At 41.1% G+C, this 23398-nt stretch overlaps 1 protein-coding gene across 4 annotated transcripts in view; it reads left to right on the forward strand.

The window, feature by feature from the left end:
* Positions 1-23398, forward strand: part of PTBP3 (polypyrimidine tract binding protein 3) — a 245772-nt gene that overhangs the window by 205358 nt on the left and 17016 nt on the right. For all 4 annotated transcript variants that reach the window (XM_077475341.1, XM_077475339.1, XM_077475338.1 and 1 more), the window contains 4 exons: positions 6217-6291; positions 16072-16211; positions 16434-16467; positions 22606-22698. In XM_077475341.1, coding sequence (XP_077331467.1) covers positions 6217-6291; positions 16072-16211; positions 16434-16467; positions 22606-22698 — 342 coding nt within the window. The remainder of the gene's footprint in view (positions 1-6216; positions 6292-16071; positions 16212-16433; positions 16468-22605; positions 22699-23398) is intronic.

Here is a 23398-nt window from a genome sequence, read left to right on the forward strand (position 1 = left end):
TACCTTTAGGTAAAATGAATATCCACTAATGTCAGTTGTGCATGCGCAGTGAAGGTCCGGCGTATTGTGCCGGAACTGAGGATTCCCACGCGCAATGCGTGGGAGTGACATCATCGTGGCTCCAGCCACTCACATCGGCGAAGCCGCGAACCCGGAGGACACACAGAGGGGAAAATGTCAGCTCCCTCGGCATTGACCGGGATGCGATGCGGGGGCCTCGATCTAAGGTATTTCCTAATGAGCTACTATGCATACTAGCTCATTATGCATTTGCCTTACAGGTTTCTTTTTTTCCTTTTTTTTTTTTTTTTCGTTTGCGGTTATACAACCACTTTAAGTATGACTGCCAAGCATTCAATAAGATTACAGCAGCTTTCTCATATAGGCGTTTTTTTTCTTCTGCTCATTGAAGACAATTGTAGATTTTAAATACTCTATTTGTGTGAAGTGTTGCTGTTCATATGTGATTAACATTATAATATACATTTTATTAACGTTAGTGAAGTAATTTGATCATTGTGCAGCAGTTGAATCCTATATTGTGTAAATGCATTCTTTTAGAGTATTTTTTTTTATTATTTTCTTCTGTTTTGAAGCTGCCAGAGTCTTTGTTTATCCAGTGCTGCAGCTTTAATTAAATGTATAGTGCTCTTCAGAACTGCTAAACCTTGTTAGAAGGATTTTTGGCAGGTTCAAATTATCCCATTGTGCATGTGTCATTCTGCCAGTACAGTATCAATTGATTTTCATATGGAAATGTTAAACACTTGCCTTTAATTCATCTTTCTTTAGCTAATGCTAGCTGTATATAGAAAAGCTCATTGTAATGCAGATTATTCTGTATTCCATAGCTTATCAACTTTTCATATGCCTAGAGGGTCCTTTGAGGCCTCATTCCAGTGGCACAGTGCATAGAAACAATAGCAAACAAGGAAAATGCTTTCTTTTCAGTGGAGCGAGTTCACATTACTATCGTATAATGTAGTGTGATTAAAATGGAAAAAAAATATTTTAGCACATTTTTAGTGCTAGCGGTTTCAGGCTGACTATGAATAAAGGGTTATGCACATATATTGCGTTTTAACGTCTCATGGAAATATAAACTCCCCCCCCCCATTTGGACACTGATGCATTTTCTTTTAACCACTTGACCATGAATTTTTCTTCGTTTCTGTTATAAAATTTAGCAGATTAGTAATTTTTCTTCATAAATTTTGGCCAAAGTTTTTATACTACTACATATCTTTGGTAAAAATAAGTACAAATTGGTGGATATTATTTGGTCTTTGTGAAAGTTATAGAGTCCACAAGCTATGGTGCCAATCACTGAAAATTGATCACACCTGAAGTACTGACGGCCTATTTCATTTCTTGAGACCCTAACATGCCAGAAAAGTACAAATACCCCCCAAATGACCCCTTTTTGGAAAGAAGACATTCCAAGGTATTTAGTAAGAGGCATGAGTTTTTTTTTGAAGTTGTCATTTTTTCCCACAATTCTTTGCAAAATCAAGATTTTTTTTTTTCTCCTTTTTTATTTTTTTTCACAAAATTGTCATATTATCAGGTTATTTCTCACACACAGCATATGCATACCACAAATTACACCCCAAAACACATTCTGCTATTACTCCCGAGTATGGCAATGCCACATGTGTGAGACTTTTACACAGTGTGGCCACATACAGAGGCCCAACATGCAGGGAGCACCATCAGGCGTTCTGGAGCACCCAGGACAATTCTGACATTTCTCTCCTTCATGTAAAAATCATCATTTATTTGCTAGAAAATTACATCGAACCCCAAAACATTATATATGTTTTTTTTTAGCAAAGACCCTAGAGAATACAATGGTGGTCATTGCAACTTTTTCTCTTGCACGGTATTTGCGCAACCATTTTTAGAACACATTTTTTTAAAACAAAAAACTGTTTTGTGCTTTAAAAAAATAAAACAGTAAAGTTTGGCCAATGTTTTTGCATAATGTGAAAGCTGAAGTTACGCCAAGTAAATAGATAGCTAACATTTCACCCTTAAAAATTGCACAGGCTCGTGGAATGGCGCCAAACGTCGCTACTGAAAAATCCCCATAGGCGACGCTTAAATTTTTTTACTGGTTACATGTTTTGCATTAGAGGAGGTCTAGGGCCAAAATTATTGCTCTCGCTCTAATGTTCGCAGCGATACCTCACATGTGTGGTTTGAACACAGTTTTCATATGTGGGCGGGACATATGTATGCGTTCGCTTCTGCATGCACAGGGGCACTTTAAAAAAAAAAATACAATTTATTGTTCATTTTTACTTTATTTTAGTTTGACACTTTTTTCCCCAAAAATATTTTTTGATTTGTTTTATTACTATTACAAGGAATGTAAACATCCCTTGTAATAGGAATATATATGGCATGACACGTCCTCTTTACAGTGAGATATGGGGTCAATAAGACCCCACATCTCACCTCTAGGCTGGTAAGCCTGAAATAAAAAAAAAAAAGGATTCTGGCTTTAATCGTATTGGCGATTCGGTAGAAGCACTGAAAGGTGGCGGGAGGGGTGGGGATGTCCCCTCTCACCTCCTGTAAGAACGATCAAGCAGCGGAACAGCCGCTATGAACAGCCGTTATGAGCATTCTTATCATTCTTCTAGAATCGCTGGCTGAAAAAGGTGATATCTGAATGATGCCTGTAGCTACACCCATCATTCAGATATCCCCACACAAATTTAAGGACGTCATATGACGGCTGGCGGGCGGGAAGTTGTTAAAATGCATTTTTTTTTTTAACACAAAGTTGTCTATTTATACAATATTTCTAACAGATGGCATGTACATACCAGAAATGACACCCCAAAATATATTCTCCTACTCCTCCTCCTGAGTACAGCGATACCACATGTGTGAGACTTCCACAGCCTGACCACATACAGAGGCTGAGTACAGCCAAGCATGGCTGAGCATGGCCGAGCATGGCTGGGTCTCACCGAGTATTGCAGGGTATCACCGAGTATGGCTGGGTATGGCAGGGTATCACCAAATATGACTGAGCATGGCCGAGTATGGCTGTTTATTGCAGAGTATCACTGGGTATTGCAGAGTATCACCGAGTATGGCTGGGTATTGGCACAGTATTGGCAGGGCATGGCTGGATATTGCACAGTATTGGCAGGTCATGGCTGGATATTGCACAGTATTGGCAGGGCATTGCTGGGTATTGCTGGGTATTGGCAGAGCATTGCTGGGTATTGGCAGAGTATTGGCAGGGCATTGCGGGGTATTGGCAGGGCATTGCAGGGTATTGGCAGGGCACTGCAGAGTATTGGCAGGGCATGGCTGGATATTGCAGGGTAGTGGCAGAGCATGGCTGGATATTGCAGGGTATTGGCAGGGCACTGCAGGGTATTGGCAGGGCACTGCAGGGTATTGGCAGGGCACTGCAGAGTATTGGCAGGGCACTGCAGAGTATTGGCAGGGCAGTGATGGGTATGGCTGGATATTGCAGAATATTGGCAGGGCAGTGATGGGCATGGCTGGATATTGCAGGGCATTGCAGAGTATTGGCAGGGCATTGCTGGGTATTGCAGAGTATTGGCAGGGAATTGCTGGGTTAATTGTCGGTGAGCACGTCATATGACAACCACCCTGTAGCTGTCATTCAGCTATGGGCCTGTTGTTAACTTGTTGAGCGCATACATGCAATTCTTATGTAGTGCTTAAAAAAACAAAAAACATTTGAGGGAGATTTTGTTTAGTGTGCAAATGGGATTTGGCAAGCCCACTAAAATGAATGCACATAATAAATAAGTTGTGCTGCTCGTATATTACAATATATGGTGTATAAAATGTGTATAAATATCTGTCTATATAACCTACAATAAGTGTATGTCTTTAAATAGTGTGTGTATAGCCACAATAATATATGCATTTTACCACAAATTAACAACAAAACATCAAATAGTGAAAAATGTCCAACTGTGATAATCCGTCTATCCAATTGCAATGCTTCCAGTACATGTAATTCCCAAAGAAAAGGACCTCCACTGAACACCAAAAAGGTGCCTGCTCTCACCGTAAAGGTGGATGCTTACAGCTGCAAGTTAAGGGAGACTGGTTTGTGAATTTTATTGAATACTGAAAATGCGTGCACATATGAACACAGCTGTACCATGAAAAGATGAGTCATGGGAGGCCCTGAAAATAACTTTCTAGTTACAAAAATGTTTAGATATTTATGTAAGGTTTCTCAGATTTCATTGAAGATCAACAACTTCTTGGTTTTAGATGGAGGGTTTCTTTAACCAGTTGCTGGCCAGCCACTGCAGATATACTGCGGCAGGGCGGCTCTATTGCGTGAATCACCGTACTGGTAAGACATTTCGTGTAATAGCTATCACCAGAGCTGATGTGCGTGGCGTGCGGCCACGATTGCTCCACAGAGAGCCAGACAGTTTAACCGGTTCCCGACCAGCGCACGCCGATGCACATCGGCAGAATGGCACGGGCAGGCATATTGGCGCGCAGGTACATCCAATCTTTAATGCCGCCTTGCCATCGCGAGCGTGCCACCGGCGGCGCGCTCACGTCTGGTCGCGGGTCCCGCAGACTCGATCGCCGCGGGCACCCACGTTCGTCTCACGGGGTGGCTGAATGGAGAAATGCCGTTGTAAACAGCGTTTCTCTATTCTGCCTAGCAACTAGTGACCCTGATCTCTGCTCCATGTGATTGGAGCAGAGATCAGTGTTCACTAAATGAAAGCCCGCCCCCCACAGTTAGTAACACACCCCTAGAAACACTTAACCCCTACACTGCCACCCACTGGTTAACCCCTTCACTGCCAGTGTAATTTACACAGGAATCACTGCATTTATATAGCAGTGATTGCTGTATAAATGACAATGGTGTCAAAAATGTCCGATGTGTCCGCCATAATGTCACAGTCACAAAAGAATCTGATCGCCGCCATTACTAGTAAAAAAATTTTTTTATAAAAATGCCGTAAAACTATCCCTATTTTGTAAACGCTATAACTTTTGCGCAAACCAATCAATCGCTTATTGTGATTTTTTTTTTTAATCAAAAATATGTAGGAGAATACGTATCGGCCTAAACTGAGCGGAAAATTTTTTTTTTAAATATATTTTTGGGGGGATATTTATTATAACAAGAAGTAAAAAATTAGTTTTTTTCAAAATTGACGCTCTATTTTTGTTTATAGTGCAAAAAATAAAAACCGCAGGGGTGATCAAATACCACCAAAAGAAAGCTCTATTTGTGGAAAATAAAGGACGTCAATTTTGTTTGTGAGCCACGTTGCACGACCGCGCAATTGTCAGTTAAAGCGACGCAGTGCCGAATCGCAAAAAGTGGTCTGGGTTTTGACCAGCAAAATGGTCAGGTCTGTAAGTGGTTAAACAAAGCAGATCCCCATTCTGACAGGGGAATAGAGAGAGATGATCTGTTTCTAGTGATCAGGAACAGCGATCTCTCTGTACTCCCAGTCAGCCCACTCCCCCCACAGTTAGTATAACCTCCCCAAGGAAAACACTTAACCCCTTGATCGCCCCCTAGTGTTAACCCCTTCCTTGCCAGTGTCATTTATACAGTAATCTGTGCAAATTTTTGGCTCTGATCACTGTAATAATGTCACTGGTCCCAAGAAAGTGTCCAATCTAGTCTGCTGTACTGTCGCAGTCCCACTAATAATTGCTGATCACTTCCATTACTAGTATTTAAAAAAGTCATAAATCTACCCCCTATTTTGTAGACACTATAACTTTTGCACAAACCATTCGATATACGCTTATTGGGATTTTTTTTAATCAAAAAAAATGTAGCAGAATACATATTGGCCTAAATTGATGAATACATGTGTTTTTTTTATATATATTTTTGGATATGTGTTATAGCAAAAATGAAAAAATATTGTTTTTTATTTTCAAAATTGTCAGTTTTTTTTGTTTGTAGCGCAAACAATAAATACCACAGAGGTGATCAAATGCCACCAAAAGAAAGCTCCATTTGTGGGGAAAAAAAAAGGACATTAATTTTATTTGGGTACAGTGTCGCACGCCGGCGCAATTGTCAGTTAAAGTAATGCAGTGCCATATCGCATTAAAATGGCCTAGTCATTAAGAGGGTAAATCCTTCAGGGGCTGAAGTGGTTAATATAGTTAAATGATTCTGAGTGCGTTTTCTCTTTCTCATTTTTCTCTCTTTAGCTGCTCCAGGTATTATTTCCTCTCCATATGCAGGAGCAGCAGGATTTGCCCCAACTATTGGCTTCCCTCAGGCAGGTGAGTGTGACACGGTGACAATATAACAAGGTATTCATTTTTTTATTTTTTTTTGTGCTGCCACTTCTGTATAGTTGCTTAGAGATTGAATTCATAATTTTATGTTCTATACTAATAGGACCGTTTTGGCTGGTGTCTGCTTAGGTCAGTAAGGATCTCAAACCAGAATTGGCTGTCATGAGAAAAGATGGTCCACAACTTCTTGCTTGCTCTTTAAAGTGGTTGTAAACCCTTACAAACCACTTTGACCTACAGGTAAGCCTAGATTAAGGCTTACCTGTAGGTCCAAGAAATATCTCCTAAACCTATACGGTTTAGGAGATATTTGCCCGAAGACAGGCACCGCTGTCTACGGCGCACTGAGCGTGGCATCAATGACGAGGATTTTGCGCGAGTCGGCTCCCGTGCGCATGCGCGGGAGTGACGTCATCGCGGCTTCGCTGAATGACAGCGGCAGAGCTGCGAGACCCCACCGAGAAAATGGATGCGCCAGACTACAGGAGACAGCGGTGACATCGCTGGCTCCTGTGTCAGGTAAGTGACACATAATGGGCTACTATGCGATGCATAGTAGTCCATTATGCTTTGCCTTTGCAGGGAATGAAAGAGGAAGTAAACCCATCAGGTCTAAATTTATTGATTCTCCATAAAATAGACAGAACACAAATGTAAACGCGTTTCAGCCTTGTGGGCCTTGTTTAGTGAACAAGGCCCGCAAGGCTGAAACCAGTGCTGCATGACTGCAATCATCATTCAAAGATTGATAGTATTGAAATCTGAAAATTGGCCTGGGCAGGAAGGGAGTAAAAGTACACTGTATTGAGGTGGTTAACAAATAGTTTATTGAGGAATGTCTATTTTACTGTGTTCGATGTGTTAAGCTTAAAAAAAAAACGTTCAGGGTTTAACGCTACTTTAAGACCCTGTGCAAAGCAATTTGGTACTGAAACTTTGATAGACCGATTGGGAAGTTATTTGCTGTCTATGGTATTGTAAGGGTCGGTTCACACAGGCGCGACCCGTCAGGCAACTTAGCCGCCTGACAAGTCGTGTCCCGCTCTATGCAATGGAACCGTTCTAATCGGAGCGACTCAAGTCGCTCCGACTTAGAAAAAGGTTCCTGTACGACTTTTGGGGCGACTTGCATTGACTTCTATACAGAAGTCATTTCACAAGCTACCGCTAAAGTCGGATTCCCGGTCGCCTGAGGCAGTCGCGCTGCAAGTCGTGCTGCCTCAGTGTGAACGGGCTCTAAGGCTCAAAGTGCATTGCATTGCAATTCCTTTGGAATGGCGCTCTTTACTCCACAGTATACAGCAACCCGCATGCACCAAAGAGCACCATACACACATTGGTAGTTTTGTTGATCTTTAAAAAAAAAAGCTACTTTTTTATTTAGATACTCAAAGCCTTTCCATTATAATCCTTTTGAAATTAAATTGATAACCACTGAGTTTTATTATGCAGTTTGGGGAGGGGGGGTGGTTTAAAATGTTTTATTATGAAAAGCTGTCAGGATTTTATGTGGCATTTGGAATTGCATATTGTCTGAATCACTTTTAAAATGTGATCCAAATGACACATCAGCAAGGATCCCCAAATAAAGTGAATTTTATTCCTTGTAACTATTTAAGAAATATGACTGGCATTTTGAAGTCTAAATCATTTTTAGCTTCTGTATGTATAACGGCTAGAAATTAGAAATGCCTACAGTTGTGGATGGTCTTAAAGCGGGAGTCCGCCGTTTTTTTTTTTTTTAAAGCCAGCAGCTACAAATACTGCAGCTGCTGACTTTTAAAATAATGACCCTTACCCGCCCAGCGCGCCCGCGATGTCGGCACCCAAAGCCGATCTCTCGATCGTCTCTCGGGTGCTGCCGCCGCCATCTTGGGTATGGGAATCAGGAAGTGGAGCCTTTCGGCTTCATTTCCCGGTTCCCTACTGCGCATGCGCGAGTCGTGCTGCGCAATAAGGATGGTCCCCGCTGTCTCTGGGATCCGTGTGTGTCCCAGCAGGCAGCATGGGACCTTCGGAAAGGGGCGTACCTTCTGCAGAATCTACGCCGGAAGTGGGTGCAGATACCTGTACTGTACAGGTACCTGCACCCCCCTCCCCCCTGAAAGGTGCAAATTGTGGCGCGGGAGGGTTCCAATGAGCGGAAGGTCCGCTTTAACAGTTGATTCCTTGTTCTGAAACATAAAAAGTTCTTCTGAAACAAGAAAAATAAACACTTCACTCTGTGAAGCAACAAACCTACATTGCCGATTAACACTCTAGCCTCCTCTCCATGGGCCCACTCTTTGCAGAAATTTGACCTGTTAACTAACACTTCAGAGTCCAAGACGATTAACAGTATCCTGTGCTCCTCTTCCTGGAAATGGAGACCTTCCCCACTCCCCTTGTGCACCCATGTAATCCTACACCCACACTCATTTTCATTTGCGCTGTTATCTCTTCTGAACAGGTTGCCATTGTAACAGAAACTTTAAAGTGATATTCTTGCAGATCTACTGTTTCCAGGTATTTTTTGCAAGTAAATAAATGGCAGTAAAAACCCGATAGGGGTTCTAATTTTTTCTTAAAGAGGAAGTAAACCCTGATAGGTTTACTTCCTCTTTCATTCCCTGCAAAGGCAAAGCATAATGGACTACTATGCATCGCATAGTAGACCATTATGTGTCACTTACCTGACACAGGAGCCAGCGATGTCACCGCTGTCCCCTGTAGTCCGGCACATCCATCTTTTCGGTGGGGTCTCGCAGCTCCGCCGCTGTCATTCGGCGGAGCCGCGATGACGTCACTCCCGCGCATGCGCACGGGAGCCGACACGTGCGGCAGCTCCGTTCTTGGAAATGCCGCGCTCAGTGCGCCTGCGCGCCGCTGTCTACGGCGCATGCCTGTCTTTGGGCAAATATCTCCTAAACCGTATAGGTTTAGGAGATATTTCTTGGACCTACAGGTAAGCCTTAATCTAGGCTTACCTGTAGGTCAAAGTGGTTTGTAAGGGTTTACAACCACTTTAATCTCAGTCCATCAAAACACAACCACGTTTCTAATAAATATAAATATATATATATATATATATATATATATATATATATATATATATATATATATATATATATATATATATATATATATATACAGTACAGACCAAAGGTTTGGACACACCTTCTCATTCAAAGAGTTTTCTTTATTTTCATGACTATGAAAATTGTAGATTCACACTGAAGGCATCAAAACTATGAATTAACACATGTGGAATTATATACTGAACAAAAAAGTTTGAAACAACTGAAAATATGTCTTATATTCTAGATTCTTCAAAGTAGCCACCTTTTGCTTTGATTACTGCTCCGCACACTCTTGGAATTCTGTTGATGAGCTTCAAGAGGTAGTCATCTGAAATGGCTTTCCAACAGTCTAGAAGGAGTTCCCAGAGATGCTTAGCACTTGTTGGCCCTTTTGCCTTCACTCTGTGGTCCAGCTCACCCCAAACCATCTCGATTGGGTTCAGGTCTGGTGACTGTGGACCCCATCACTCTCCTTCTTGGTCAAATAGCCCTTACACAGCTTGGAGGTGTGTTTGGGGTCATTGTTCTGTTGAAAAATAAATGATGGTCCAACTAAACGCAAACCGGATGGAATAGCATGCCGCTGCAAGATGCTGTGGTAGCCATGCTGGTTCAATATGCCTTAAATTTTGAATAAATCCCCAACAGTGTCACCAGCAAAGCACCCCCACACCATCACACCTCCTCCTCCATGCTTCACTGTGGGAACCAGGCATGTAGAGTCCATCCGTTCACCTCTTCTGCGTTGCACAAAGACACGGTGGTTGGAACCAAAGATCTCAAACTTGGACTCATCAGACCAAAGCACAGATTTCCACTGGTCTAATGTCCATTCCTTGTGTTCTTTAGCCCAAACAAGTCTCTTCTACTTGTTGCCTGTCCTCAGCAGTGGTTTCCTAGCAGCTATTTTACCATGAAGGCCTGATTCACCCAGTCTCCTCTTAACAGTTGTTCTAGAGATGTGTCTGCTGCTAGAACTCTGTGTGGCATTGACCTGTTCTCTAATCTGAGCTGCTGTTAACCTGCGATTTCTGAGGCTGGTGACTCGGACAAACTTATCGTCTGCAGCAGAGGTGACTCTTGGTCTTCCTTTCCTGGGGCGGTCCTCATATGAGCCAGTTTCTTTGTAGCGCTTGATGGTTTTTGCCACTGCACTTGGACACTTTCAAAGTTTTCCCAATTGTTCGGACTGACTGACCTTCATTTCTTAAAGTAATGATGGCCACTCGTCTTTCTTTACTTAGCTGCTTTTTTATTGCCATAATACAAATTCTAACACTCTATTCAGTAGGACTATCAACTGTGTGCTGTATCCACCTTCTGCACAACACAACTGATGGTCCGAACCCCATTTATAAGGCTGGAAATCCCACTTACTAAACCTGACAGGGCACACCTCTGAAGTGAAAACCATTTCAGGTGACTACCTCTTGAAGCTCATCAACAGAATGCCAAGAGTGTGCGGAGCAGTAATCAAAGCAAAAGGTGGCTACTTTGAAGACCCTAGAATATAAGACATATTTTCAGTTGTTTCACACTTTTTTGTTCAGTATATAATTCCACATGTGTTAATTCATAGTTTTGATGCCTTCGGTGGGAATCTACAATTTTCATAGTCATGAAAATAAAGAAAACTCTTTGAATGAGAAGGTGTGTCCAAACTTTTGGTCTGTACTGTATATCAGTGTGTGAATCAGTTGGCAAAAAGTAATTAAATCTTTCCCTTACATCCTTTTATCGGTTGGTGTAAATTTGAACCCAATGACTATTTTTGTGAAGGCTTTATTGTTCATTTTACTGTAAGTTAAAATATGCAGTTCTCATCAGCCTGTCGTTTTCATCACTAATCAGGGCCATCTTTAATGCAGGGCAAAAGGGGCAGCTGTCCTGCGCCCTGCCCTTGGTGTGGGGCCCAAAGCAGCTGCCTCATACTTGCCAACTATCCCAGTTTAAAGTCCCTTGAGGTTTTAGTCTGGTACTAATGCTGCCCAGCTCCTCCCTATTGTTGTGCACAGATGACTCAACTGCAGACCCTGTGTTTACATGTAAATACCAGCATTGATATGTAAATAGCGGTATATGTATATCATGCCCCTCTGAGGTCATATCCACCATTACCTATACTGAATGCTGCTCACTGGGAAGATAAAGGGGCATGTTTGAAAATCTTGCCTACAACTGTGGTCATTAAGCCTAATCAGCCTGTTCTGCAAAGGTAAGCAAATTAGTGGTGGCGGGGGTAGTGTGGGGTGTGCAGAGGTAGGCAGAGAAGGAATTAAAGGTATAGTTTGGGGTGCACAGGCGAGCAAGCAGGGGGATGTATAAGTGGTAAGGAAGTTGGATGCAAAGATGAGCAGAGGAGGCCCGTAGATTTAAAGAGGTGGAGGGTTAGATTTGAGAGGATGGGGGAGGTTTGGGGTGCAGAGGTTAGCATGGGTTTAAGGATGCAAAGGTGTACTGATGGGGTGGATAAAAATGTAGGGCAATCTCTAGCAACCAATCAGCGAGCAGTATTGATTTACAGTAATCTCTAGCAACCAATCAACAAGCTGAAATCATGTGCTGTAACCTCTAACAACTAATCAGTGAGCCGTAATGTGTGCTGTAACGTCTAGCAACCAGTCAGTGTGTGGTAATGATATGCTGTAACCTCTGACAACCAATCGCTGCCTGATCTGATTCAGTAAACAGATTTTGAGTCTAGCTGCTATTTATTGTATGTCTCAGAGCAGGTGGAGAGCGAAATTGCATGGGAGGGGGGCCAAGAATTTTTTTGCCCAGGGTCCACTCAATATTAAAGACATCCCTGAGTGTGATTGTGAAAAGAGTACAAACAGGAAACATTTTATCTGGTCTACAACACAGTTTCTGCTTTAGTGGGGTTACCGTTACCTTGGTCATTCATGTGTTCTGCCTCAATCCTGCTTTGGAAAGATTATCAATATTTGGTGCCCATAGATCTCACACACTAGATTAATAAACCAAATGAGGTAGAGTAGAGAAAGCTTCCCTAAATAGAGACTGATACTGGTTTGGAGCTCTGCTGCAGGGGTCATCAAGTCCTGATCAGTGGTTAATACCGCCTTTCTGCCTGGTTATATAACAAATCTACACATTTGTGACAGGCAATTTTGAGTATTAAGAAAAATGAGCTAGATGCTCTCTTTACAACCAGATGTCAGCTGTTGACCTTCTTTTTTCTTTTTTCTACTGTGGAAATTGCATTGGGGTTTATAGTCATTTAGCATGAGATCTTAGAAGTATTTTATAGCTTTGCCTTGTCGTTTTATGCATCTTTTATACTCAGTTCTTTAAGTTAAAGCATGTTGAAGCAAATAAGTAACTAGGAAATCTTGTGTTTCACATGTCCACATAACTGACAGCCACAGATATGGTTGTCTAGGTGGGTGCTGTACACTGTACTTGTGCAATAGTGGCTTCTGGCAAATAATCTTGGATCAAAAGAATGTGTATAATAAATGTGTTTTTTTTTTAGCAGTGGCTAGGGGGGCAAGGGTGCTTTTGACTCCGAGATGAGCTTTTTAGCACAGATACCATCATAAGGTTTATCCTTCAAATGGTGTATATTATTTCAGCAGGTCAGTGAAACCACCACAAAACACTCAAATTCCTGTTATTCTCATTCTGAATCTTTTTACTGCCACCGACATAACTACCACATCTGAGTCAGCAGTGTGTAAACAGCCACAGTAGAAGCGCAGGACCAAAAAAAAGAAAAGCATGTCAAGATGGTTAACAGACAGACTGAGGCAAGCCCATTCCTCCATGACTCTTGTGAAGTATAAATATGCAAATGCTAAACTTTGAGCACTTTTGGGTTTACAGGCATCAGGCTTGGGTAAACAAGAGAATCCAGGACACTGTGTTATCGGACACTGTGTTATCAGTCAGATTTGTTTGAGTGCAATGAAGGCATCAGGGGTCTGAAAGATTAGCGATGTCTTCATTAGGAGTACCTGTCACCAAAGTACTATCAGGTAGGGTGGAAGCTATTAAGCTCCGTTGTAATAGCTATAAAGGTACGTAAAAACAATTGTGCAAAATGTAAATCTATAAAATAACATGCACGTATGGTGCACTTGTATTCATGAATGCATTCGCTATACATGTGGGACATTGCAAAAGAAAAACCTTCCTGCACCAATGGTTTTTATAAACATGATTCCACGGTGTACAAAAAAAAGTTACAGCTGCTGCAGTTAAGTCATAATAAAATACGAGTAATATCAATTTAAACTTTTTTTTGCACATCGGCATACAGAGGTGCATGCTGATATGAATTTTAATGAAAGATGGGAAAGGCCCACTTAGAATTTTTACTCATGTGATCACAAGACCTTTTACTAGTATTTAGTACCTGGCCAGTTTCTACTGACAGCCATGCCATTTTAGTGATCGCTTCTTCTTTTTTTTTTTTTTTCTGCCACTGGACGTTTCAAACCTGGAGCTTGAAGTCTTTTCTTCACAGGTGAAAGTGAGGCTTGCTTCAACTACTGTTAAGCTGGGGGGACCCAAAGATTTGTGTTGCACTAGCCGTTGAATCTCAGAAACATGTAATTGGATTCTCTTGTATATTTGGGTCTCCCAGACTTAGAATTTCCATAGTACCTAAACCTATTGTAAAAATGCAGTCAAAACCAAAATATTTTTAAAATACTCAAATCGTGTCAAGCGCAGATAAAAGTGCTACATAAGAATCAAATATAATTAGTAGATGCACATTGTAAAATGACATAAATTAAATTATAAATCTACATTGCAAAGTGTTCATGCGAGTAAATAAAATACAAATCTCATGTACCAAAATAATAATATATCTTAAGGATCATATGTAGAGTTCACTGCCAGCTATTAACACCAACTTCTCTGCAAGCCGCAACCTTGTGCAGAAATTATATAAAGTGCTTGTACAATAAATAAAGTTAAAAGTGATTTAAAGTAAATTGCCAAAAGCACAATTAAAACGTGATAAGATGAGCTTGTGCTGATCCACTGCAAGCTGTTTACAGGGACTTCCGTGCACTATCACCCAAATAGAACACACATACCCTCTGCTTAACAGAAGAATTGGACCTCTAACACTTTTGAGGCCATATACACTTGTTGTAGATAAAAAAAATGTGTAGTGCTAATATTCTATCAAGTGAGTAGTTTATCAATGAAGATGATTAAATAGTGAATTACCACTAAGTGAAAGTGCTAACCGGAGTGTAAAAATATATACAACCATAAACACACAAAATGTAACAAAGTGCATTAAATTGTCCCAACGAAAATAAGACATGTCAAGTCCAAGATTGTAAGGAATAATCCAAAAAAAAAAAAAATCAGACAGGAACATCCAACCCAGGTGTAAAATTCCAAATGGAGACATGTGATTGAAGGCACCACCACCAATAAGAGGAGGTTTACCAGATGTCAATGACTTGAAGGGGCATATACCACTCAAGTCTTCAAAGGCTTAATGGTCAGTAAACTCTATGGGTACAGCTGATCCTGTTTCCACTCAATGGCTTAACTTGAACATTCACAGACATCAAGTTAAATATCATATTCCTTGGTGAGGGCAGAGGATCAGTGTCCACAGGCCATGCGTTACAGATGGAGAAAAAAATTGCATAGCGTGATACCATTTAAAAATATTATTTATTGTAGTAAAATGGTAAACTCACATGGTAAAGGGTTCTCAAATGCTTCTTATGAGTACAGGTACTTGAGCGGTGTGTAAATGGGTCCACCCGACGTGTTTCAACGAAGAAGTCATCATCTGGGGTGACCCCTGTTGGCACTTAGTGGTAGTTCGCTATTTAATCATCTTCATTGATAAACCACTTAATAGAATATTACCGCTACGTGTTTTTTAAATCTATTTACATTGCTTTTTGTCTACAGCTGTGTGGCAGCCACTATTCTTATATATTTAGTCACAGCGCGATATATCCTTTTTCTTTTTTACATATATACTTATCTACCTGGTATTAGCAGCCACTTCGTTTCCAGAGCAATATATTCAATGTGGTAACTTTTGCCAAAGAGCAACCTCCTGCCACTGTCTGATCCAATATCAGCCAAACAGCAGCCATGTGTATACAGAAAACAAAAATTGTGCATTACCAGGGCAAACTGCACAGCTTTCTTGCAAGTATCATGCTTAACAGCAAAGAAAAATACAGCAACAAACAATATATTGAAAGCCAGGTTCACATGCCGTCTGATATGCGGCCATGCAGGATGACATCACTGCCAGTCACGACCTGTTTCATTAAATTACGCCTTCAGGGGATAGCGTGTGGTGATTATTTTGCTGCGTGAGATTTGTATTTTATTTACTTGCATGTGCACTTTACAGTGTACACTTAATAATTATTTAATTTGTTGTTCTCACAAGCACTTTACAATGTACATCTACTAACTATATTTGATTGTTATGTAGGAATTTTATCTGCACTTAACGTGATTGTTTATTTAAAAAATATTGTTTTGATTACATTTTTGCAAAAGAGTTTTTTTTATACATTTAATTTCCTAATAATGCTTCAGTCGGTGTAAAAAGTTTGTTCTAAAACTGGTTTTATGCATAGGGATTATAAGTAATCAGTAAATACTGAGACATATGTAGCAATTGTTTGCCTTAACTTTCAAGGCTTTAAAGCATTTTGTAATAATAATTTTTATTTTTTTGCAGGTCTTTCCGTTTCAGGTGTACATGGGGCTCTTGGCCCTCTTGCTCTTACCACTTCAGCAATTACCGGTCGTATGGCATATCCAGGGATGACTGCCATCCCTGGCCATTCTGTTCTCTTAATCAGCAATCTAAATCCTGATGTAAGTATTAATTTTTAAAAAAAATATATAAATACAACCTCTGTGCTCTCTGCATATGTTTGTTTCCATCTATAGATGAAATAATTTTTCATGTAAATATTCAATTATATGATATGTATTTATATTTTATTTACACAAGAAATCTCTAATATGTTTGTTGTTTTAGCTATTACATATTTCTATATTTTTGTTCTATTCATTTTTGTGCAATTATTTCCACAGCTTATTACACCTCATGCACTCTTCATCTTGTTTGGTAAGTAAATTGACTTGCATGCATAGCTATGGAAAAAACAATCAAGTGTCAGACCAAGTCTTATATACTAAATGCTTAACAGAATTTTAAAAGTTTGTTTGGAACCTTTAAGCCCCATTTGGAATCGCGAGCCGAATCAGGCCCTGCAGGTTTCTTCAACCCTACTGTGTAAAAGACTTTCCTATTTTGCTAGCATAATTTGATCTCTTACTTTTGAACCAAGACTTTTCCACACTGCAGCTAAAGCTGGAGTCACTGCTGATAGCTATCCTGCATGGCTGTCATTAGCCTGGTGTTTGGAGTGCCGCATCTGCACCCCGTTTGTACCTTTGAGCACTGGGTTATGCATAGGGGGTTTTATAGACTCCAGAGGTCCAGAACCACTAACATTGCCCCAGTTTGTTCCTGTCTCTAAGGATTTGTTGTACTGAGCACTGGGCGCTGCTTCAAGTATATAACTCACTAGGTGCCTTTTTAAAATTCCCTGTTTCCTGACGATTTCCACTGCAGAAACAGTTTAACGCTGTGGAGCTGAGCATTAACATCATCTGAGTATGTCACATGGTGTGTCCTCTTTCCCACGATACAGCATTAAGAAAGCATATTCCCACTGCTGCTCCTTCTTTGCATAGAGCCACATGGAACTTCAGTCACCAAACAGTTCCTGCCCCCTATAGTGACTTTGGTCACCTCTGGCCTTCCGACCCTCACTTGCTACAACTGTCCCCCCTGTGTCCAGAATCAGACATGTTGTGACCACGTGGCAGTAAGGCAGCATAAGACCCATGGTATGGGGTAAGGTAGGTACTCTTTGTCTTGTAACCTGAACCGTAGCGTGCATTGCTGCCATGCCATTGCAACATGTCTGATTCTAGACACATAGGCGCGTACAGTTTTGCTGTAGTGGGGGCCCTCAGCTTATACTATGCTAAGTGCTTTGATGCTGCTTGTAGTGAGACTGCTGATGCATCCAGTGTCTACAGCCTGAAATGCTGTTGCCCTTTTCTCCGATAGTCAGAGTTCTGTGAATGAATGAACTACAAGTACCAATATTCCATTGCGGCACACACCTTGTAGTTCTCAATGATTTTTAAGGGCTCTAAAGAGCGCTCTCATCATTGATCTTCCTGTTCTCCAGTAACTTTCTGCTGTACAGGAAGTGCAAGCAGGACAGCTTTGAGTGTGCAGGAGCCCAGCATTGCACCCATGGTCTGCTCTGCAGACAAAAAAAAATAATGCACATTTTTAACATGCATTAAAATGTACCGTATATACTCGAGTATAGTCCGACCCGAATATAAGCCGAGGCCCCCAATTTACCCCCCAAAAAACTGGCAAACTTATTGACTCGTGTATAAGCCGAGGGTGAGACATGCCTGTCCATCCCTGTGTGTGTGTCCGTCCATCCCTGTGTGTCCGTCCATCCCTGTGTGTCCGTCCATCCCTGTGTGTCCGTCCATCCATCCCTGTGTGTGTGTGTGTCCATCCATCCATCCATCCCTGTGTGTGTGTGTCTCCATCCATCCATCCGTGTGTGTCTCCATCCATCCATCCGTGTGTGTCTCCATCCATCCATCCATCCCTGTGTGTGTGTGTATCCATCCATCCCTGTGTGTGTGTGTGTGTGTGTGTGTGTGTGTCCAGCCTACCTGTGTCCCGAGCCTCCGTCCCGTGCCTTGCCTCCGTCCCGTGCCGTGCCTTGCCGCCGTGCCTTGCCTCCGTCCCGTCCCGTCCCGTCCCGTGCCTTGCCTTGCCTCCGTCCCGTGCCCTCTTCGTCGGCGCCTCGGCGGCCATTGTAAAATTCAAAAGCTGCGCCGCCGCCTTCGCCTGTGATAGGCGGAACACTGAATTTCCCAGCAGCCTGTGTTCCGCCTATCACGGACATCGTATCATCCTCGTCCGTAGTACGAGGATGATACGATGTCCGTGATAGGCGGAACACAGGCTGCTGGGAAATTCAGTGTTCCGCCTATCACAGGCGAAGGCGGAGCCGGAGGCGCGGCTTTTGAATTATAGAATGGCCGCTGTCTGTCTGCTCGACACGCTGATCGAGCGGGCAGACAGCGATGACTCGAGTATAAGCCGAGGGGGGCACTTTCAGCCTCAAAAAAGAGGCTGAAAATCTCGGCTTATACTCGAGTATATACGGTACATTTTTTATTTTTATTTTTATTTTTTTGTGAACCCAGCCGACAAACCGTTGGAAGCCCTCTTTAGAGCTCTCTTCTGATCCACTGTATTAGAATGATACCATTGTCAAGGATGCTACTGGTGGCTTTAGTACCCATCTTTCTCAACTTTTTCCAATTCAACAAATTCTTCATAATGAACTTTCCACATTATGATTTGGGTCCATAGCTTTCATTCAATTTCTTAGGCCTGTTAGCATTTGTTTTCTGTGTTTCCCACCCCTCAGTTGAACTGCTTTTTCATGTCCCAAAGGTTAAATATTTGCCATGTCATTTAAAAGACATGACAGGCGCATCCTTTTTTTTTTTTGCAGTCCATTGAGGGACATAGGTCTCACCTCGTGTTTATATTCATGCTTTTGGTACTGCTTTGCTTTAGAAATGGGGCAAGCTGGTAGTAGGAAGTAGTGATCTAGGGCCTAAATGAAAGTTTTATTTATGCCAGTGTCCAAATGTCCTGTAGGTGGCAGCATACCCGAAGGTGAAAACTTTGTGTCCCCTAATGGACTTCAAGAAATCTATCCTATATTGTCAAGAATGTACAGATGTTTAATTTTTACGGCAGTATTTGCAGCCAAAGGTGGTTAATCCAAGTATTCACCCCATCATTGTACAATAGGCTGGGTGGGAGCCCTACTACCCAGGGTAGATGTCATATGACATCCTCCTAGGAACCCACTCAATCCCTGCCCATCTGTCACATGTGATAAGCTTGGCAGATAATCACAGATAATCACAACAATATACACTGACTGAATCTATCTAATTCAGTAAAAATGGTTTATAACAGGAATTATCACTGTGTATCACTGGTTGCATAAGTGTGCACACCCTTTTATAACTGGGGATGAAGCTGTGTTCAGAATTAAGCGATCGCATTCAAACTCATGTTAAATACTAGTCGGTGCATACCTACCATCATTTAAAGTGCCTCTGATTAACCTTATATAAAGTTCAGCTTCAGTTCTAATAGGTCTTTCCTGACATTTTCTTAGTTGCATCCTACAGCAAAAGACATGGTTCTCAGGGAGCTTCCAAAGCATCAGAGGGATCTCATTGTTAAAAGGTATCAGTCAGGAGAATTGTACAAAATAATTTCCAAGACATTAGATATACCATGGAACACAGTGAAGACCGTCATCAAGAGGAGAAAATGTCACAACAGTGACAATACCAAGAACTAGACATCCCTCCAAAACTGATGAAAAGACAAGAAGAAACTGGTCAGGGGGAGGCTGCCATGAGGCCTCCAGCAACGTTAAAGGAGCTGCGGGAATATCTGGCAAGTACTGGCTGTGTGATACTTGTGATAACAAACTCCGTATTCTTCATATGTCTGGACTATGAGGTAGAGTGGCAAGATGAAGAAAAGAATCCAAGCCTCAGGTTAAATTTTGTAAAAACACATCTAAAATCTCCCTGGGAAAATGTGTTCTGGTCTGATGAAACTAGGGTTGAACTTTTTAGCCATAATTCAAAAAGATATGTTTGGCGATATAACACTGCACATCACCAAAAGAACACCATACCCCCACAGTGAAGCATGGTGGTGGCAGCATCATGCTTTGGGGCTGTTTTTCTTCAGCTGGAACAGGGGCCTTAATCAATGTAGAGGGAATTATGAACAGTTCCAAATACCAGTCAATATTGGCACAAAACCTTCAGGCTTCCGCTAGAAAGCTGAACCTGAAGAGGAACCTCATCTTTCAGTATAATGACCCAAAGCATACATCCAAATCCACAAAGGAATGGCTTCACCAGAAGAAGAATAACGTTTTTGAATGGCCCAGCCAGAGCCCAGATCTGAATCTCATTTGAAAATCTGTGGGGTGATCTGAAGAGGGCTGTGCACAGGAGATACCCTCGCAATCTGACAGAGTTGGAGTGTTTTTGCAAAGAGTGGGCAAATATTACCAAGTCAAGATGTCTCATGCTGATAGACTCATACCCAAACAGACTGAGTGCTGTAATAAAATCAAAAGGTGTTTCAACAAGTATTAGTTAAAGGGTGTGCACTTATGCAGCCAATTTTTACTTCCCTCCACCTAAAAGATTTCAGTTTGTTGTTTACCTGAGTTGTACAGTTTATAGGTAACATTAACGGTGGGAAAAGTTCTGAAATATTTATCTTTGTCTTTTTTTTATTTTTATTTATTTTTTACACATCAGAAACCTGACATTTTTAACAGGGGTGTGTAAACTTTTTATATCCACTCTATATACCTTTGTATACATTTTGACCTAAATCAATGAAGAAAGATTATTTATTTTTATTTATTTTTTGTTTTTTATTTTGTAAAAAAAAAAAAACTGTGGTGATTAAAAAGCACTTGAAGAAAGCTCTATTTGTGTTAAAAAAATTGATTTGGGTATAGTATTGCATGGCCACACAATTGTCATTCAAAGTGTGACTGTGCTGAAAGCTGAAAATTGGTCTGGGCAGGAAGGGGATGATATTTTTTATTTTTTTTTGTCTGTTTGTGAAGTGGTTAAAGTCTAATACATTCTCTGCAGTAAGGTAAAAAAAAAATACTCTCCACTACTTTTTTCTCCCCCTCCCTAAATACTTACCTGCCTCCTTTCACGATTCAGATCTGTCCTGGCTTCAGCACTGTTCTCCTCTCTTCCTGGTCTCACAAGAGACTGAGAGCAGAGCAAGCTATAGGCTCCTGTAGCTTTCTGTATAAAGATGCGTGAACCAAAATACAAGTATTAGTTCGCTAAATACACAATATATTTATAAGAGCACACAACTCTTGGTGGATATCAGTGACTAAAATGTGAGTCCCAGCAAAAATCCACATCCTTCCTATGTGGATACAACACATTGGATAGTTACAGGACAGAAGCATGTAGTGAAAGACAACTATCGGGGTGGCACCCCAATGCGAATAACTGGACCCTGTTGACCCGGGAGACGCACGTTACAGCCTCCAACACTGGAAGTCCATGTAATCCGGAGACAGCGCGGCGATTTATGTGAACTACCATCAACTCACAATACCCGATTGACATCACTTGGGATTACAAGCACAGTTGACCCACTGTCATATGACAGATGAGTCCATTCTCTCTGGTAAGAGTATTTATTTTGTTTGAAATTACTCCAGACAAGTCGTTGTCCCCGGTCCAACTGAACTGTGGGTTGCCTGATCTTTTCGTTGGGAAGACCAACATTGATACTTGTTCATTACCCAACACGTGTGGACTGTTTTTGCTGGGACTCACATTTTAGTCACTGATATCCACCAAGAGTTGTGTGCTCTTATACATATATTGTGTATTTAGCGAACTAATACTTGTATTTTGGTTCACGCATCTTTATACATTTTGTCAATTGTATGTGGTATAGTACTAGTTTTACTACTATTACTCCTTAATATTAATTTTTTTTTTATTCACTCACCAGCACTACACAATTTTTTTTCCCACTTTCACTGAACTTTGTTTGTTTGAGTGTTAGCTGCTGATCTTCACTTTAGCTATAGCGCAGTGTTTTCCCCTCTAATTCCTCCTGTAGCTTTCTGTCAAACTATTGTGAGGAGTGAGACGAGACTGGGCTTAACAATGTTGTGTCTATGGATGGACACAAACCAGATATTTATTTTGTGGGGGGGGGGGGGGGGGAGAATTAATGTAAACCATTACTACTTTTTTAATTCTCCTGTGTTAAATGTGAAAGTTTGAGGATTGTGGAGGTAATAATTTTTTCACTTTTCAGAAAAGGAAGCCAAAGTCAGTGCAATTTTTAAGCTTCCTTACAGTATATTTTTAAATATTGTACATAGTGCTGTAAGCTTAATTTGGTACTAAGTGCAATGTAAAAAGGGGAAATGTCTAAAACTCTTTATATTTTGGACCTATGCAGTGATGTACTGTTTCTCTAACCAATGCTAAACAAACTTTTTTTTATTATTATTATTGATAAGCACTTTCCATATTTTTTTAGGGGTTTATGGAGATGTCCATCGTGTGAAAATACTATTTAACAAAAAGGAAAATGCATTGGTGCAAATGGCAGATTCAAACCAAGCACAACTGGGTAAATATGCAGTCAAGATTTTTTTTATTTTTTTTTTTAGTTTGTACATGGCATTCTTCCTCTTCATGCTTTGTCATTTGCGTTCGCAATTTGAAAAGCATTTAGTGTGATTCTTTTACTACTTGAATTTTGGGCACCCTTTAAAACAGTGCAACAGCAGTTGCTATGTATCCCAATTTCTCTGAGTGCTATGTTAAAATAGTGCCCAGACTCTGTGGCTCCTGCCGGCACTAGCACTGAAGCTAGTGAACAGCTGGGACCCAGCGATAAGCCCAGGATCTGAAATGACTCCAAAACAGCACCTATGGTGGCTTACTGTAAACACAATCTTTCTACATTGTGTTTACACTGTAAAGGATGTGATGATATGAGGGACATGACAGCACTTCACCTAGTACAGTCTTGGGCAGAGCTGCTGTAGCTCTGTCCAGCTTCTTCCTGCAGCAGTAGATCACTACTATAGCGATCTATTGCTAGCTAAGTGCAGCCAACAGTTGATTACTGTTAGAAGTGATCTGTTGCTGCATAGGGTGCCTTGAAAAATGTGTGTAAAATAGTAAATATACTGGAGCTACTGGCCAACCTATCACCTTCAGCTTGTTCATTTAAGCCAGAAATTAAAGACGGAAGCTAATTGCCATGCACAGCTGTTCCAGTGATATCGTCCCCTTGGTGAGTATTTTAATTAAAAAAATAAATA

This window comes from Lithobates pipiens, unplaced genomic scaffold, assembly GCF_037356315.1.
Source record: "Lithobates pipiens isolate NorthernLeopardFrog02 unplaced genomic scaffold, aLitPip1_a1.2 Scaffold_13, whole genome shotgun sequence".
Lineage (NCBI taxonomy): Eukaryota > Metazoa > Chordata > Amphibia > Anura > Ranidae > Lithobates > Lithobates pipiens.